Source organism: Myxine glutinosa, chromosome 7 (assembly GCF_964187855.1).
Source record: "Myxine glutinosa chromosome 7, kmMyxGlut1.1, whole genome shotgun sequence".
In the NCBI taxonomy this organism is placed as follows: Eukaryota; Metazoa; Chordata; class Myxini; order Myxiniformes; family Myxinidae; genus Myxine; species Myxine glutinosa.
In genome coordinates, this window is record NC_136267.1 from 51,719,362 (window position 1) to 51,734,242 (window position 14,881).

A 14,881-nucleotide genomic window follows, 5' to 3' on the forward strand; every position below is an offset into this window, starting at 1 on the left:
GAAAGAAGACCGCATTCCAGTGGATTGGGAACTGAGTACCCTCGTCCCTCTATACAAGGGGAAAGGTGACCCTCTGGACTGTGGCTCGTATCGAGCGATAAAGTTATTGGAGCATGGAATGAAGGTATTGGAAAGGGTGTTGGAGAGGAGGATAAGGAAGAAAGTGAAGATTGACGAAATGCAGTTTGGATTTATGCCAGGAAGAGGAACGACAGACGCGCTTTTTATTGTGAGGCAGTTGCAGGAGAAGTATATGGAGAAGAGGAAGAAGTTGTTTCTTGGGTTTGTTGATCTGGAGAAAGCATTCGATAGGGTTCCACGTGAAGTAGTGACATGGGCATTGAGGAAGTTAGCAGTGGAGGAATGCTTGATCAGAGTAGTGATGGCAATGTACAAAAGAGCGCGCACAGCTGTAAGGACGAAGGACGGGAACAGTGGTGAGTTTAAGGTGAAGGTGGGAGTGCATCAGGGGTCGGTACTCAGTCCACTACGTTTTGTAGCTGTGATGGAGGTCCTGGCTCAGAACGTAAAGGAGGGTTTACCGTGGGAGTTGTTGTATGCAGATGATCTGGTGTTGATTGCAGAAAGTATGGCTGGACTGAAGGAGAAGATGAACCAGTGGAAGGAATGTATGGAGACAAAAGGTCTGAAGGTGAATATCAGAAAAACGAAGGTGATGGCAAGTGGTAAACCATGTGGTGAGGTGGAAAGAACTGGAAGTGGCCGTGTGCTTTGTGCAGGAAGGGTGTCGGAGTGAATTCCATTCAATGTACAATGTGTGCTGAGTGGGTTCATCAAAAATGTAGTGGTTTGAGAGGGTCATTAACCAGTGTGGCACCTACATTCAAGTGTAAGGTGTGCACAGACGTAGCTGCAGATGGAGGAAATGTTGAGTTGGATCTTGGAGATGGCATGAAGCTGGAAGGTGTGAAAACATTTTGTTACCTTGGAGACATGCTGAATGGAGAAGGTGGATCAGACTCAGCAACGGTTGCTCAAGTGAGATGTGCATGGAAGAAGTTTCGGGAACTGAGTGGCGTGCTGATGAGGAGGGAAGTGTCGTTGAAGCTGAAGGGAAAGGTGTATGCTGCATGTGTGAGAAGTGTTATGATTTATGGGAGTGAGACATGGGTAATGAACGTAGAGCAGCAACGAAGGCTGGAAAGGGTGGAAATGCGAATGGTTCGATGGATGTGCGGAGTATCGTTGAGAGAGAGGAAGACAAATGATGAATTGCGAAAGATGATGGGAATAGAGCCTGTGATTGATGCTGTGAAGAGGAACAGGTTGAGATGGTTTGGTCATGTGTTGAGAAAGGATGAAAGTGACTGGTTGAAAAGAGTGATGGAAATGAATGTAGAAGGAAGTAGAGGACGGGGAAGACCGAGAAAGACTTGGCTAAAGATGGTCGAAGAAGAAATGCGGGCCAGGGGGTTAACAAGGGGAGATGCAGAAAATAGGGCAAAATGGAGAACATCGTCATGGGGACCGCAAGGCTAACCCCCGCTCTTGCAGGGAAAATGGCCTTAAAATGCCTGTTGTTGTGTTGTTGTATTCCTCAGATATAGATTTATTCAGATAAGAACACAATATTCAGTTTGACTTCCTGATTGATTTGCTCAGACTGCGATCCAATGTAGTTTGAAGTGCTCCAAACCTTGCCAAGTATGGACGGTTTGCCAAGGCCTTGTTCACGGTTGCCAACGCTTCAGTTCAACCACAGTAAATGCTTTTCTCTTCAAATTCTGTCAAGTTGAAGAATTATGTTGCTACATGATGCCTACAGTGGCCCAAATAAAGTTCTGAAGCATCATTGCAAAAGTGACACACTTATTGCCAGCGAAGCATATAGCAACATCCTTTTATTTTTATTTCGTACAGAGTCTAGGCTTTTTGCACGATAGAAAAATGGAGGAGGTAGAACATAGAACAGATCAGGACATAACAGAACAAAAGGAAAGGTACAAAGATATGGGGGGGGGGGGGGGGGGGGAGGGGAGGTGGGGTGAAACACACCGATAAGCAGGGAGGAGAGACAAAACAGAGGGAGACTTAGACAAATAAGGGATGTTGGGAAGAATGAGGGACTTGAGAAGAGGTGGGCTTGGGGAGGGTTAATGGGGTGCAAAATATCATGGCTTTAGATGGGGGTGATGGTGAACAGCTGTCTTGAAGACCTGGAAGGAAGAATTAGATTGAATTAGATTCCCCAGGTTGCATTGCACAGTAGATCACTTTCCTCGCGTTCACAATGACGTCTTGTGCTCTCAAGATCTGCACGCGTCTCAGGCGTGAGAGTGCTTCAGTGTGAAAAGGAGGAACATATCGAGACAGAGGATGTGAAAATGGGATTTCTGCCCTTTCACTATACTGAGGATTCATTCGATAGGGAGCTGGCAGGATGGCCCAGAGGTACGCACACTCACCTCTAAGCTGTCTAGCCTGGGTTTGAATCCCGACCCAGCTATAAACTGTCATGCCGATGTTTCACAGGCAGGGTGACGTGTGTGCCGTCCCTCGGATGGACGTTAAACGAGGACTGTCGGCATTAGTTGGTGGACATTAAATATACCACAGTGTCCTTTGCGAAGAGTAGTGAGTTATTGCTGGCACCCTGAACAGGTTACAAATTCCTACCCTCATCTAAAAGGTGCACTGCATCAGCGGCACAGCCACATCGGCTCACGGTGGCACAACTGCATATGAAATGAATGAATACATTTGACAGGAATATTATGATTAGGCGGAATTTCCTTTTCGAGCAGACAACATTAACCAAGCGTTAGTTAACTGAGAGTTTGGAATTACCCTGCGCTCGCAAAGCCAGGAGCAGGGTTAAGCGAACAGTTGTGTGCGTGCGAATGTAGTATGCCATACGTGTAGTCGTGTCTGCATTTTAAAAATTCATTTTCTCGAGAAGAGTTGGTCTCATTGACACTAAATTTTCACCATAGTAGCACCTCCTTATGTAGAATGTTTTTTTACTGATAGTTATGACGTTATAGGTCACGTGGTACGGTCGCCAAGTCCAACCAGACTTGGCCTTTATGTTTCCAGGGCTGTAAATTCCCACCTGGTCTCTGGGTTGTAGCCTAGGATGTAGAAGAAGGTGTCCTGCTTAGGTTGAAAATCTTTTGCTGCAAAAATGTCTGAAAAATGCTGCACAGAACATTTTCCCCTGTAGAAACAACAACGCACATGGTTATCATACTTTATCAATGTTTTCTACAAATGCTGCCTGCCTGTCCTCTCACCTGGCATCATCTTAGTCCTATGCAACAGACAAGACAAACCTGTACCCACCGAAGAGCGGAAGCATGATAGGTGTCCAAACAATCAGAGATGAACAGCTCCCTGCTCTTCACAATTGGGTCTACTATCACCAGGTCTCTCCCAGAGTCTGCAACAAAACCACAACGTGATCCACGACACTTGAAACAAAGTTGCACATCATTGCAAGAAACGCAAAGTAAAATTAAGTGGGTAGACAATGGACAAATCAACTCAGCATTTTTAACTTGGGATGTCAGGATTGTGAGCAGCTGGGAATGCCAAACAAGGCAAACCCAAATCAGATGTCCTACTGTATGATCTCCCATCTATCTATAATTCCAGTAATCTCTGTATGTCTGTGTGTATGTCTGTGTGTCTGTGACCGCTGTTTCTCGACAACCACGGGTCCGATATACTTTAAACTTGCCAGGTATATTGCTGGGGACCTGAGGATGTGCCTTTTCAAGGTTTCATATTAATCGGAGAAGTAGTTACCGAGCTATGTCCAAAAAACGATTCAACCAATCAGAGAGCAGCGAGCTATCACGTGTGCCGAACGTGGTGAACAGACTCTGCCTCGGACGGCACATTTGAGAGCGTATTCATTTATTTCACGTTGGCAAACTATGTTGGCGTTAAACTATGTTTTAAAACTAATTAAAACTAATTTGCGATTCATCGTAACTGCGATATGCGACCTTCCGGACAGTCAAATGAGGACGTCACTTCCGGACTTACGGATAGTCATAGTGACGACGTACTGATGCTGAACGTGGCGAGCAGACGCTGTAAGGTACGATCGATTGTAGTACACGTTTATAATAACTCTGCCGATACAGGCCCGATTAACTGCAGCGCCATCCGAGCTGCGGCGTCGGGACGATACATTCATTGTACGGTCACATCACGCACTTACGGGCACGCCCATGGGCCCATGGGCACGCCCAGACATTTTTTTTTTTTTTTTTGGCAAGGAACGGGCACCCACGTACGGGCACGTCCTAGTATCATAAAATAGTACATGCCTGCTGTATGACATCATCTTGAAGTGGTTTCTGTATGCTCCTCCGAAAACGACACCACTTAACGGCCATTTACCACTTTTATCTGGAGCTGTATGCACACCAAATAATGCCACTTCAGATCTTTGAGAACTCGGGTTCCTTCGGTGGCCATCGACAAAGGTAAAAGGGCTCACAGATAAGCCTCTTTTTGCCTGGCTGCGTTGAAGTTGGCCATGAGTTACATCTCGGCAAAGTTGCCTCACCTCCAATGGGCACATTATGTCAGAGTTGCTCTGCCTACTGATCTAGCCCTCCATTCAAATACACATCACCCAGAATTAGTTGCCTATGTTCCATCTCTCACTAACCCTGTGCTTCCACTGGTTGTCGATGTGAGGCCTCAACTTCTTCCTTCTTAGTTCTCAATTTAATATTCCTGTCCGTTTTGAAATTTGAACATAACTGGAATTTTTGTTTGTTTCTTTTCATTTATAATGCTGGACTTTTAGTTGTTGTTCAACCATATGTTATATTGTTATCCCCACGCTGAATAGGGGGCGGGGGGGGGGGGCGAATGTGGTAATTGGCTCTGTCTGTCTGTGTCTGTCCATCACACTATCTCCAAAACGATTTTGCAGAAATTCAAACTTGGTAGTTATGATCACCACATGTGAAGAAGGTGAAAGAGGAGTATAATTTTGGCCCCACCCCCAAAGTTGTCAAAGATGTCAAATAGCAATAAATGCCAATTATCGGCAAATTTTTAAACATTTCATAATGAAACGTTGTATAAGCCATCAAAATTGAGGCACTCATTAAATATGTAATGAGTTTTTAGATTTGCGTCCCCTGGTTCATACCCCAGGGGGTGGGAACTTTTGGTCACAGTGGTCAAAGCGGGGGGGGGGGGGGAGGGGGGGGAGGGGGCACATAATCATAAAATGCCCACGTAATCTTGTTTCTCACAGTCTGAGAGTCCTTTAGGGGCTTTTTTGCAACCTCCAAGCAGGCTTTCATGTGCCTTTCACTGAGGAGAGGCTTCCATCTGGCCACTCTGCCATATAGCCCAGATCGGTGGAGTGTTGCAGTGATGGTTGTCCTTCTGGAAGTTTCTCCCATCTCCACACAGGATCTCTGGAGCTCAGCCAGTGACCATCGGGTTCTTGGTCACCTCTATTACCAAGGCCCTTCTCCCCTGATTGCTCAGTTTGGCCGGGCGGCCAGCTCTAGGAAGAGTCCTGGTTGTTCCGAACTTCTTCCATTTAAGAATTATGGAGGCCACTGTGCTCTTGGGAACCTTCAATGCAGCAGAATTTTTTTTGTCGGCTTCCCCAGATCTGTGCCTCGACACAATCCTGTCTTTGAGCTCTGCAGGCAGTTCCTTCGACCTCATGGCTTGGTTTTTGCTCTGATATGCATTGTCAGCTGTGAGACCTTATATAGACAGGTTTGTGCCTTTCCAAATCATGTCCAATCAATTGAATTTACCACAGGTGGACTCCAATCAAGGTGGAGAAACATCTCAAAGATGATCAAGAGAAACGGGAGGCACCTGAGCTAAATTTCAAGTGTCATAGCAAAGGGTATGAATACTTATGTCAATGCGATATTTCAGTTTTTTATTTTTAATAAATTTGCAAAACTTTCTAAAATCCTGTTTTCTCTTTGTCATTATGGGGTATTGAGTGTAGATTGATGAGGGAAAAAATGAATTTAAACGATTTCAGCATTAGGCTGCAACATAACAAGAAGTGAAAAAAAGTGAAGGGGTCTGAATACTTTCTGAATGCACTGTACCCTTGAACAATTTAACACTAGATTCACCAAAACTTGCAATCACTCTCTCTGGTTACCATACTTTTCAGCGTACAGGTCGATACTTGTTTATCCACGGAAGTCCGGGCCTCGACTTGTACTCAATATCGACTCATCTATGATTTAAGACATTGACTTGCCTAAATGAAAAAAAAAAAAGTAAAGTGTGATATTTTCTGAAATAAATTGTACAATTGTTAATTTAACAAGCACTATAGACATCGTTTCCCAGAACGTTTACCCATTGGGTGAGCAATTAATCAGTAATCCGCTCACTTACGTGAGCAATTAACGAATAGTCCGCTCACTTATGCATGCAAAATTATCCAATCAACAACAAGCACGCACCCCCCAATTACGTTTGATCCATCCCTTTCAATCATAATACTATGTATCCATCCTTACTCCGACAATGCCTCCCGTAAATTCACGCAAGTTGTATATGGCACGTTTAAAGATGGAAGTTAATTTCACTGAGGAAAGTGTTGGGAATATGGTTGCGCACAGGAAATACAATGTCAGCAAGAAATGTGTTCGGGACTGGCGTAAGCCAAAGATTGGTCGCGGACGACCAAAAAAAGGAAAAAGAAAAAAAAGAACGTTATTCGCAGCTGCAAAGCTGATTTGACAAACATTGAGGATAAGATGAAGGAATATGAGTTGACTCAACATGCTGCCTATCGAAGAAACTGTACCTATATAATCCATATGATAACAAACAAGTTAATAATTTTGGACATTCTTGATTTATCCGAGAGGTCGTTCCACAAAGCAATTCAAATGATATGCATAAAACAGCTCATTAATATTTATGACCCTGGAAACACCATTGGCAGCGATATGCATTGTGTTTCAGGGAGGAATTAACACCTCTATTGTTATGAATGACAGTTTTGCTAACTACTGCAGTTGATATAGCTTCCTCTTATACTCCAAATCGTCTTATACCATCAATGAAGGAAAGAAATATGGGAAAACTCCAAATCACTTGATAACTACCTGACATTCAAAACACCATAGTCCAACACACCAAGCATTTGTAAAAATAATTTTGGCCTCCTATTTATGTACGTTAATAAAGAACAACTACTTCAACACCAAGGCTTTTTGTTCTTTCCAATTACACCAAACAACAACAACAACAACAACAGGCATTTTAAGGCCATTTTCCCTGCTAGAGTGGGGGTCAGCCTTGCGGTCCCCAGACAATCTTCTCCATTTTGCCCCATTTTCTGCATCTCCCCTTGTTAACCCCCTTGCCCGCATTTCTTCTTCCACCACCTTTACCCAAGTCTTTCTCGGTCTTCCCTGTCCTCTACTTCCTTCTACATTCATTTCCATCACTCTTCTCAACCAGTCACTTTCATCCTTCCTCAACACATGACCAAACCATCTCAACCTGGTTCTCTTCACAGCATCCATCACAGGCTCTATTCCCATCATCTTCCGCAATTCATCATTTGTCTTCCTCTCTCTCAACGATACTCCACACATTCACCAAACCATTTGCATTTCCAGCCATGCCAGCCTACGTTGCTGCTCTACGTTCATTACCCATGTCTCGCTCCCATAAATCACAACACTTCTCACACATGCAGCATACACCTTTCCCTTCAGCTTCAACGACACTCCCCTCCTCGTCAGCACGCCACTCAGTTCCCGAAACTTCTTCCATGCACATCTCACTCTAGCAACCTTTGCCAAGTCTGATCCACCTTCTCCATTCAGCATGTCTCCTAAGTAGCAAAATGTTTTCACACCTTCCAGCTTCACGCCGTCTCCAAGATCCAACTCAACATTTCCTCCATCTGCAGCTGCCTATGTGCACACCTTACACTTGAATGTAGCTGCCACACTGGTTAATGACCCTCTCAACCACTACATTTTTTATGAACCCACTCAGCGCACATTGTACATTGAATGGAGTTCACTCCGACACCCTTCCTGCACACAGCACACGGCCACTTCCCAGTTCTTTCCACCTCACCACATGCTTTACCACTTCCCAGTTCTTTCCACCTCACCACATGCTTTAACACTTGCCATCACCTTCGTTTTTCCAATATTCACCTTCGGACCTTTTGTCTCCTTCCACTTGTTCATCTTCCCCTTCAGTCCATCCATACTTTACGCAATCAACACCAGATCATCTGCATACAACTCCCATGGTAAATCCTCCTTTACATTCCGAGCCAGCACCTCCATCACAGCTGCAAATAGTGGTGGACTTCGTACTGACCCCTGATGCACTCCCACCTTCACCTCAAAGGTCAAGGGTCTTCCCACCTCACTTCACCTTCACCTGATGCACTTCACCACTCCCACCTTCACCTTCACTGCAGAAAGTATGGATGGACTGAAGGAGAAGATGACCAAGTGGAAGGAATGTATGGAGACAAAAGGTCTGAAGGTGAATATTGGAAAAACGAAGGCGATGGCAAGTGTTAAAGCATGTGGTGAGGTGGAAAGAACTGGGAAGTGGTAAAGCATGTGGTGAGGTGTTAAGAACTGGGAAGTGGGCGTGTGCTGTGTGCAGGAAGGGTGTCGGAGTGAACTCCATTCAATGTACAATGTGCGCTGAGTGGGTTCATCAAAAATGTAGTGGTCTGAGAGGGTCATTAACGAGTGTGGCAGCTCCATTCAAGTATAAGGTGTGCACAGAGGCAGCTGCAGATGGAGGAAATGTTGAGTTGGATCTTGGAGATGGCATGAAGCTGGAAGGTGTGAAAACATTTTGCTACTTAGGAGACATGTTGAATGGAGAAGGTGGATCAGACTCGGCAACGGTTGCTGGAGTGAGATGTGCATGGAAAAAGTTTCGGGAACTGAGTGGCGCGCTGATGAGGACGGGAGTGTCGTTGAAGCTGAAGGAATCTTTCCAATTAGAGGAATGAAATAACGTTTTAGTCTTTCTGCCTGTCTGGCAATCATACAATAATTGAAAAACACTCCAAACAGGAATCTTAATGCTTTTGAGAATGTCACAAGTACACAAACAACAGGCACGAAGAACTAGTGTCACGTGTAAAATAAGGTGGCATAAAAGACGCTATATGAATGTCGGTAAACTTCCGAATTTTTTTTATTCGACAACCTTTAAAATCTTTATTTTATTTCCATCTAATTTAATACTTCAACACTGTAGAATACAAATTGCTTTGCTGGCAATTTCAAAAACCTTCCACTTAGCAGTATTTGGACAAAATATTTATGCCAATAAAAGTTACCACTTGCAGATCCCACCCATGCCCTTGTTTCTCAAGACTGTGCAGGGAAGAATACAAATTGTACAAATACAAATTGTAGAATACAAATTGCCTTGTTGGCAATTTCAAAAACCTTCCACTTAGCAGTACTTGGACAAAATATTTATGCCAATCAAAGTTACCGCTTGCAGATCCTGCCCATGTCCTTGTTTCTCAAGACTGTGCAGGGTCAGGGTAAGGTGTTCTATGAACTCTCGTTAAATGCTCTGTCTTGTCTTTGGAAATTCACACGGCCTCAATTTCGGCATTTAAATGTCTTTTAAAATTCATCATTTAATTCATCATTCCATTTTAGTCTAGTGTTGGCTTAGCGGTTAGGGTGCCGGCTTGGGATCCGAGGATCCCGAGTTCAAATCCCGGTCGATTGCTGAATTAACGCCATGGGGGTTGACTCGGCCTGCCATCCTTCTGAGGTTGGCAAATTGAGTACCAGCTTGCTGGGATGAATGATCCCGGTGTGTACCCAGATTTAGAATAGGTACACCGTATCCCTGCGCATCGTAAGAGGCGACTAAGGGTTGGCATCAGGAAGGGCATCCAACCATAAAAACATTGCCTCAAAAAGGGAACCATGAGGTCATGGGGCCCGCAAGGCTAACCCCTGGTCTAGCGGGGGAAAATGGCCTTAAAACGATCATTTATTCATTCTTCATTCCATTTCCTGAAAGTCTGAGCAGTGTCCATGTGTTTTATACCTCTCCAACCCCTCCACTCCCCCCCACCCCCCTTCCCACACCTCCTCCCCCCATGCCCTCTCCCTCCCACAGATCTTTCAATGTCCTAGCTCTTACACAAGCCTCGATCTTGTGTACAAAAACAAAACAAAAAAAATTCCACTTGCTTTTTACTTAAAGTGCTTTGACATTTTGTTTGTAAATGAAAAGCAAAATACAGGGAGTTCTCGCTTAACGTCTTCCCGGTTAACGTTGTTTCGTGACAATGTCTATAAATAATTAGATACCAATGCTTTAAAGAACATTGTGATTATTTACCAATAACTCGCTATTACATAGTCGAGATGCATTTATTTATTTTGAGATGAATTGATCCATTTAACGTCATTTCACTTGATGTCGTGGTTTTCAAGAACGTAACCACGACGTTAACCGAGGACCAAGAGGATAACAAATTGAGTGATTGATGCCTTAAACGTCACAATGCCACAAATGAGAACTCACCCCATCCACATCATAACAAACCTCATCTCATAATTTGTTCAAAAATTAAAATATAAAAACCCATGACTGCTCCCCCAGAAAGCCGTTTCCACCATTTAAATACCTATTCCTTCCTGCGCCGTACCATTTTCCGAATGCCTGTCTTGCGCCAGAAGTCGGTAGACGGAGGCCGGGACCTCAGAGTAGCGGTAAAACCACTTCACTGTCATCATTAGGTGTTCACGCTTGTTCTACATTGTAGAAGGGTAGGAGTGGGAGGGTGGTGTAGAACTTCACAGTAGGTATCGATTACTTCTTCTACAGCAGGTTAAAGGCAGAGCTAGTTATCCCAATTTTATTAATATCCCAATTTTATTAATACATTGGTTAAACACAATAATTACACACAATATTATGGGTTGTGGAAATGTCTGAGCAAAACGACCTCTTCCCTTCCACACAATTGCTTCCGAGCTGCTTAGGCTGGAATAGAATCTCAGCCCAGCTATAAACCAACACCGTGGTGTTTCGCAGGAAGGGTGATGCATAAAGGTGTGCACAGTCCCTCATTTGAATATAAAATGGGTGTAACATCTGCATTTGTCAGTAGATGATAAAGATCTCTCGGCGTCTTTCCTAAAGAGGAAGGGAGTTATCGCCCGCCGGCACGCTGAACAAATTCCAAATTCCTGCGCAAATATGCAGGTGTACTGTACATTGTCAGCTACACAGCCATACTTTAGCGAAAATGCAAACAGCACACAAAATCCGTAATCTAGTTCCAATAGAACATGCATTAACCAACAATAACCCCTTCCACAGCACTAATGGAATAAAACTGCTACATTAGACATTCTTCCACAACAATGCAGAACTAATTTCAAAATTGCTTTCACACACAAGGAAAGATTATAAATTAAGTATTTGGCACAAAAAACAATCACTCCAGAAGCCTTTGATGTGAAATAGCTAAAATGTTTGAGCCATGTAATCTTTAGGCCCTTTGATGATAGAAGATAAACAAAAAGTTACCCTACCAGCTTGAAGTCCTGGATGCTACAGATGAAGTACGGGATGTCTGGACGCCGCGATTCTATGTACACACAATCTGGAGGAAACGGGACGATGGATGGATTTCAGGCTCAGGAATGAATCTCCCATTTACCACATCTCATGGTTTACGCTCAATAAAAAATAAAAAAAACACCTTTTAGAGGCCATTTTTCCCCACAAAGCGGGGGTTGGCCTTTTTCGGGCACCGTGGTTGTTGTTGTTTTTGTTGGTCCCCTTTTTGAAGCAATGTTTTACGGCCGGATGCCCTTCCTGCCACCAACCCTGTTTGTTGCCTTTTACGACAAACAGGGAATTACCAGTGAACTGGTCCTCAATTAGCCGACCTCGGAAGGATGACAGGCTGAGTCAACCCCCCTGGCGTTAATTCAGCGATCGACCGGGATTCAAACCCAGGATCCTAGGATCCTAAGCTGGCACCCTAGCCGCTAAGCCAACATGGTTTACGCTCAATGATTGACAATATCCAAACTCAGTCGTTGAAAGCAGTTCATGATCATCAATGCTGGTTCATACAGAGTACAGCAAGTTATTATTTCATGTAGGACGGTTGAACTTGATGACCGGCACCAAACACAGCAAGATCGTAAAGATCGGAGATTAATGTTGACTAAAAAAATTACACAAGTTCACAAGTAATTTCAGGTTTTAAAAGTTTTTAACATGTATTTTGATCTGAATTTTCATTCAACAGCCTTTTTACTTAAAACAAGCATTCTGAGTATTGCGCTGCAATACATGTCCCCTACCGGCAGTCTGCCGTCCGGAAAACTGTTGGGGAAATTACCAAAGTTCAAAGTGCCATAACTTTGTCAAAAATGATCGAAACGTCGTGAATTTCGAACTTGATCTGTAACTTATCATGAGGAAACCATGTTCCAAGTTTGAAATCGTTAGCATTAATAAGAGTTTAGAAAAAAAGTCCGGAAAACTGTTCTTTGCATGACGGACGGAGGGACGGAGGGACGGAGTGCAAACCTATAGTCCCCTCCGGTGTACACCGGTAGGGGACTAATAAAGTAGACATGTTTACAGACGTATGCCAGAGATAAGCATCCACATGTGTAGGCGTATGTGTGAAAATTAATTAACTCCGCCACCGAACGTAGATGGAGGTTATGTTTTCACCCTGGTCTGCCTGTCTGTCTATTTCTTTGTCTGTTTGTCTGTGAACAAGATATCTCAAAAAGTTTTGGATGGATTCGGACAAAATATGACGGTGAGGTAGTGTATGTGACAAGGAAGAGTCGATTCAATTTTGGTGAAAATTCGAATCCGGATCTGGATCAGGGAATTTTAAGTGATTCTTCACCATTGAGAGATGGGGCTAAAACTGATATATAGCAGGATATCTCAAAAAGTTGTGGGTGGATTCAGACGAAACTTGTTGGACAGGTTGTGTTTGTGACAAGACCTAATCGATTCAATTTTGGTGAAGATCAGAATATCGATTCGGATACGAGAATTATTTAATTTTTAAATGATTCTTCAACATCGAGAGATCGGGTGAAAAGCAATATATAACAACAGCAACATGCATTTTAAGGCCATTTTCCCCGCTAGAGCGGGGGTTAGCCTTGCGGTCCCCACGCCAATCTTCTCCATTTTGCCCTATTTTCTGCATCTCTCCTTGTTAACCCCCTTGCCCACATGTCTTCTTCCACCGCCTTTAGCCAAGTCTTTCTCGGTCTTCCCCGTCCTCTACTTCCTTCTACATTTATTTCCATCACTCTTCTCAACCAGTCACTTTCATCCTTCCTCAACACATGACCAAACCATCTCAACCTGTTCCTCTTCACAGCATCAATCACAGGCTCTATTCCCATCATCTTTCGCAATTCATCATTTGTCTTCCTCTCTCTCAACGATACTCCGCACATCCGTCGAACCATTCGCATTTCCAGCCTTTCCAACCTTCGTTGCTGCTCTACGTTCATTACCCATGTCTCGCTCCCATAAATCATAACACTTCTCACACATGCAGCATACACTTTTCCCTTCAGCTTCAACGACACTACCCTCATCATCAGCACGCCACTCAGTTCCCGAAACGTCTTCCATGCACATCTCACTCTAGCAACCGTTGCCGAGTCTGATCCACCTTCTCCATTCAGCATGTCTCCGAGGTAACAAAATGTCACTCCGGCCGAACGAGTTAAACTACAGCACGTTCGACCGCGAGCTGCTCGGGCTATTCCTGGCCGTTCGCCATTTCCGACACCTCCTGGAGGGCCGCCCGTTCATGGCTTTCGTCGACCACAAGCCGTTGGTCTACGCAATGGCTAAGGTCACGGAGCCGTGGTCGGCCCGCCAGCAGCGCCACCTCTCCGCCGTGTCGGAGTTCACCACGGACATCCAGCACGTCGCCGGCAAAGACAACGCCGTGGCCGACTGCCTTTCGCGGGCCAGCGCGAACGCGGTCCACCTCGGCGTGGACTTCGCGCTCATGGCGGCCGACCAGACCACCGACGCCTCGGTGCAGGCACTCCGCACGGCGGACACGGGCCTCCGCCTGGCCGACACCCCCTTCGCGGGCACCGTCCTGCTCTGCGACGTCTCCCAGGGCCAGCCTCGCCCCATCGTGCCCGTTTCCTGGCAGCGCCGCATCTTCGCCTCCAACCACGGCCTTTCTCACCCGGGCCGGAAAGCTTCTCAGAAGCTGATGTCGGCGCGTTTCGTCTGGCATGGCCTTCGACGAAACATCCACGACTGGGCCAACGCCTGCACGGTCTGCCAGCGGGCCAAGGTCCACCGCCACACCCAGGCCCCGCTGGCACCTTTCGCCGTGCCTGAACGGCGTTTCGACCACGTCCACGTGGACCTGGTGGGTCCCCTGCCCCCCTCGCGGGGGTTCACCCACCTGCTCACCATGGTGGACAGGACCACCAGGTGGCCGGAGGCCGTGCCCCTCACCTCCACCACCACCGCCGACGTGGCGCAGGCGTTCATCGCCACCTGGGTCGCGCGCTTCGGCGCACCAGCGGACATCTCGTCCGACCTCGGCCCACAGTTCATGTCTGAGCTTTGGGGCGCAGTCGCCCGTTCGTTGGGGGTCACGCTGCACCGCACCACGGCCTACCACCCCCAAGCCAATGGGTTGTGCGAGCGGTTTCACCGCTCCATGAAGGCCGCACTCATGGCCGGCCTTCAGGACGACGGTTGGGCCGACCGGCTGCCGTGGGTCCTTTTGGGCCTTCGCACGGCCCCCAAGGAAGACCTCCAGGCGTCCGCCGCCGAGCTCGTCTACGGCCAGCCGCTCCGCGTCCCGGGCGAATTTGTGCCCGACGCTACCAGT

The 14,881-nt window shown here is 45.8% G+C and overlaps 1 protein-coding gene across 2 annotated transcripts in view; it reads right to left on the reverse strand.

Annotated features, from left to right (window-relative positions):
* The window catches only part of LOC137431220 (arginine-glutamic acid dipeptide repeats protein), a 132,185-nt gene that overhangs the window by 101,964 nt on the left and 15,340 nt on the right, over positions 1 to 14,881 (reverse strand). Inside the window, exons 3-6 of one of the 2 annotated variants that reach the window (XM_068122301.2) lie at positions 11,553 to 11,623; positions 10,661 to 10,766; positions 3,304 to 3,400; positions 3,074 to 3,178 (exon numbers count right to left, since the gene is read on the reverse strand). In XM_068122301.2, coding sequence (XP_067978402.2) covers positions 3,074 to 3,178; positions 3,304 to 3,400; positions 10,661 to 10,766; positions 11,553 to 11,623 — 379 coding nt within the window. Of the gene's footprint in view, positions 1 to 3,073; positions 3,179 to 3,303; positions 3,401 to 10,639; positions 10,767 to 11,552; positions 11,624 to 14,881 lie in introns of both variants that reach the window. The other variant, XM_068122300.2, reaches the window with a different exon arrangement.